The 3,904-nt window shown below is 38.0% G+C and overlaps 1 protein-coding gene across 11 annotated transcripts in view; it reads right to left on the bottom strand.

The window, feature by feature from the left end:
- Positions 1-10: 10 nt before the first annotated feature.
- The window catches only part of DOP1A (DOP1 leucine zipper like protein A), a 108,720-nt gene continuing 104,826 nt past the window's right edge, over positions 11-3,904 (bottom strand). For 6 of the 11 annotated variants that reach the window (XM_050788091.1, XM_050788096.1, XM_050788093.1 and 3 more), the window contains one exon: positions 11-620. In XM_050788091.1, the coding sequence (XP_050644048.1) occupies positions 315-620 (306 nt within the window). In that variant the 3' untranslated portion in view covers positions 11-314. Of the gene's footprint in view, positions 621-3,755; positions 3,816-3,904 lie in introns of all 11 variants that reach the window. The other 5 variants (XM_050788087.1, XM_050788090.1, XM_050788088.1 and 2 more) reach the window with 1 other exon arrangement.

The following is a 3,904-nucleotide window of genomic DNA, read 5'->3' as shown; positions in this document are numbered from 1 at the left end:
AAACCAATGGAAAAAAAAATGGGTAGTGTATATTTTGCAGGTTTAAGACAACTCAGGACAATAAAAACAATGGACTTTACATGTGTATATATATATAGCTCTCTTAGGCACCATAATCAGTATGAGCCAACAATATTTAAACTTGATTCAGGCCACATTCAGACATTTGCTCTTATATACAAATATTTAAATTAAATACAAGCTGAAATGTGTTCTGTTACATACAAAAAAGGAAAAACTATACAATGCAGAGCAGTGTATGTGTTTTAAATAATTACATTTACATATAAGTTAAATGGAACCACCGGTGGTGCTCAAGTTTTTATCATCCCTTCCAGAAAATCTTTTTCTACCATCTCTTCTATTTTTTGCCTGGCTTTGCTGGAACATGGTTTGTGGTTCTCCAGTTTCATGTCCTTATTAGGGAAGGCGTTTGAGTAGAGGATAGGACTCCCTGAGTGTCCTCCACATCGGCTTGTGACTTTGCTGTTGAAGACTTGACTGAGCACATTGAAGAACGGCAGGAGCTGCTCCATGCTGCGCACGGTGCAGATGGTGAGCAGCAATTGCCCTGGCTCCCAACCCAACGTTCTCCCTGAGTTGTCTTCCTCTGGATTTTTCTGCAGAAAACAAAAAGTGAACTGGTATTAACAGACAGTGTGGTTAGAAAAATTAAAAAGATATAAACATTGGCAGTTGGTCAAGAAATGAATACAAATGACATTACGTTTCTACTCCTGACCTGATCAAAACCCTTGGTGCTTCTGAGACCTTTTACTGCCATTTCTTAGTTTTATATGGAGCAGTCTTAACACTGTAGTAATAGTTCCCAACTAGAATGCACAGATAAGCTTAGTTAACAGAAATCGCTTTGAACAGGAATAGAGTCAAACATAAAAGTTTTATGTTGTGCTTTGTATTTACTCAAAAAGCTCCCAGGTTTCTGAACCCTCACTACTGTAACCAAGGACTAGGTCACAAAATGACTACAGAAAAAAGGAACAAAGTGCTCTATACATTTTATATCCCCTTTTATTATAAATAGTTAATTCCCTTTTATCTAGATAGCCTAAATTTGCCATGATGGTAGCAGTATCCAAAGTGAATAATTACTGTCAATACTGCATCACAGAGAAAGGAAGGTATCCCTCAGGAGAGACACTGCTCTCTCCTTCTGGGTTGTGCTAAACAACATAGGGAGGAAAGCTGGACCTGGAGTCAAAGGAATTGGTTTAGTGTGCTGGCTCTGCCATACTTAACGACATCCTTGGGCAAGATACACAAAGGTTCCTCACTTATAAAATGGGACAATCTAAACTAACTTTTAGTAGAGAAGTCAAATGAGAAGGTATGTGAAAACTCTGCCAACTAAATATAAACACAAATAATTTGTGTATTAAGAGGGTAGTTTGAGAAGCCACCTGAATTACACAAACATAGCTACAGACATCATTCTGTCTAGAGAAAGGTATGAGAGAACTGAGGTTGGTTGAACTTGGGTAGAATCACAGATACAATACCACACTAAATAAAGATAATGAAAATAAGCAATGAACTAGACAGAAGAAAGAAATCATGAAGACTTAGGAAGAAGAATTACAATCTGTCATATTAACAAATGGAGTTTGCCTTCTAAGATCAGATGTTGCTCAGAAACTTTCATTGTTTAACTAATAATTTAGTATCACTAGTTTCTTAGTGGGTCAAGCAGATACAAAATCCAGCTTATTTTCTTCTATGTGCTCTCAAGCTTGTTGCTTATTTTAAAGTAAAATCCTGAAAAAGGAAATTAGGTTGGTGCAAACGTAATTGCGGTTTTTGCATTGTTGAAATTTGCAGTTTTATATTGGAATACATTCTTAAATAAATGTGGTTATGTTATACATCATTTTAAGCACATTTCTCACTTTTTGCTAATGACTTACTTGCTGTTTATTTTAGACTGTGGAAATGATGTTAGACAAAAAATCAAATTTGAGTGATTTTCTGAGTTCAAAATAGGTTATAAACCAGCAGAGACAACACACAACATCAACAATGCATTTGGCCCAGGAACTGCTGATGAACATACAGTGCCGAAACAGTGCTGTGATGGTTCAAGAAGTTTTGCAAAGGAGACTAGAGCCTTGAAGATGAGGAGTGCAGTGGCCAGCCATCGGAAATTGATAATGATCAATTGAGAGCATCATTGAAGCTAATCCTCTTACAACTGTAAGAGTTGCCCAAGAACTCAACGTTGACCATTTTATGGTTGTTCGGCATTTGAAGCAAATTGGAAAAGGAAAAAGCTCAAGAAATGGGTGCCTCATGAGCTGAGTGAAAAAAATACTAAAAATCGTCGTTTTGAAGTGTCATCTTCTCTATTCTATGCAACAATAATGAACCATTTCTCGATCGGATTGTGACGTGTGCCAAAAGGTGGATTTTATACGAAAACAGGCGATGACCAGCACAGTGGCTGGACTGAGAAGCAGCTCCAAAGCACTTCCCAAAGCCAAACTTGCACCAAAAAATGGTCATCGTCATTGTTTGGTGGTCTGCTGCCAGTCTGATCCACTACAGCTTTCTGAATCCAGGTGAAACCATTACATCTGATAAGTATGCTCAGCAAATCAATGAGATGCCCCAAAAACTGCAATGCCTGTAGCCGGCATTGGCCACCAGAAAGGGTCCAATTCTTTTCCATCACAACAGTGGACCGCACGTTGCACAACCAATGCTTCAAAAGTTGAACTAATTGGGCTATGAAGTTTTGCCTCATCTGCCATATTCACCTGACCTCTTGCCAACCAACTACCACTTCTTTAGGCATCTCAGCAACGTTTTGCAGGGAAACTGCTTCCACAACTAGCAGGATGCAGAAAATGCTTTCCAAGAGTTCATCAAATTTGGAAGCATGGGTTGTTATGCTACAGGAATAAACAAACATTTCTCATTGGCAAAAATGTGTTGATTGTAATGGTTCCTATATTGTTTTAATAAAGATTTGTTTGAACCTAGTTATAATGATTTAAAATTCATGGTCCCAAACCGCAATTACTTTTGCACCAAACTAAAAATATATGTTAAAATGGAAGAGTCCAGGAGCAAACCAAGAAAAGATCACCTACTTCTTCATCATCTCTGGTCAAAAGCCAAAAAACTTAACAGCTATCACTTAAGTTTGCTTCCTAGCAATTATTTAGGTTCCAGTCTAGATTATAGGATATATAAAACTTTCTTTCTTTCTTTCTTAACTATGACACTGGCACCAATGAGAGTCCTGTGACTGACTTTCACATTTCCACCATTACTCAATTACTGGTACCATACCACCTCTAATCCCCTAAATCAAACTGCAATTCAGCAATAAAGGGCATACAGAGATGACTTTGTCATGAAGGGAAATGAATACCCTTGCACCCTCTATATAGCAAACTTCCAAATGTAAGAGAACTATGGGGTAACCTTTTGTTTATATTCCTACCAAGATGAGCCTTTAAGAGAAGGACTTATTACGCTCTTGACCAAGAAGAATACACTTGATTCAGAGTTTCTGATGCTCTTAATGAGAACTATCTGTATTGTCTCAATATTAAATAAAGTCAAACATTTCCATACAAATGATTTCTCCTTTGACTTCACCAGTCTACGCTTGAAAAAGACTTCCTTCCTGTTTACCTCTCTTGTACTTGTTGACATTCAGACCTGGGTTTGTGTCTCAATATTTGGCAACTTTTACTGCCATATCATAAGCATGAAACAGCCACCCTCACCTGATTCTTGGCCATCTCCAATCCCTCCAAAATCACTGTCTTAAAGTCCTCCTCCTTGTCCTGTGGAAGGAAAGAGGAGAACTCACAGCCTTTGTTCCAGTGAAAAGTATGCTTGGCCATGAAGACCTTGTTTAAGGTGGTTTGGATGG

Source organism: Macaca thibetana, chromosome 4 (genome assembly GCF_024542745.1).
Source record: "Macaca thibetana thibetana isolate TM-01 chromosome 4, ASM2454274v1, whole genome shotgun sequence".
Lineage (NCBI taxonomy): Eukaryota > Metazoa > Chordata > Mammalia > Primates > Cercopithecidae > Macaca > Macaca thibetana.
Note: the sequence above shows the minus strand (reverse complement) of the source record. Positions and strands in the feature narration are given on the sequence as shown.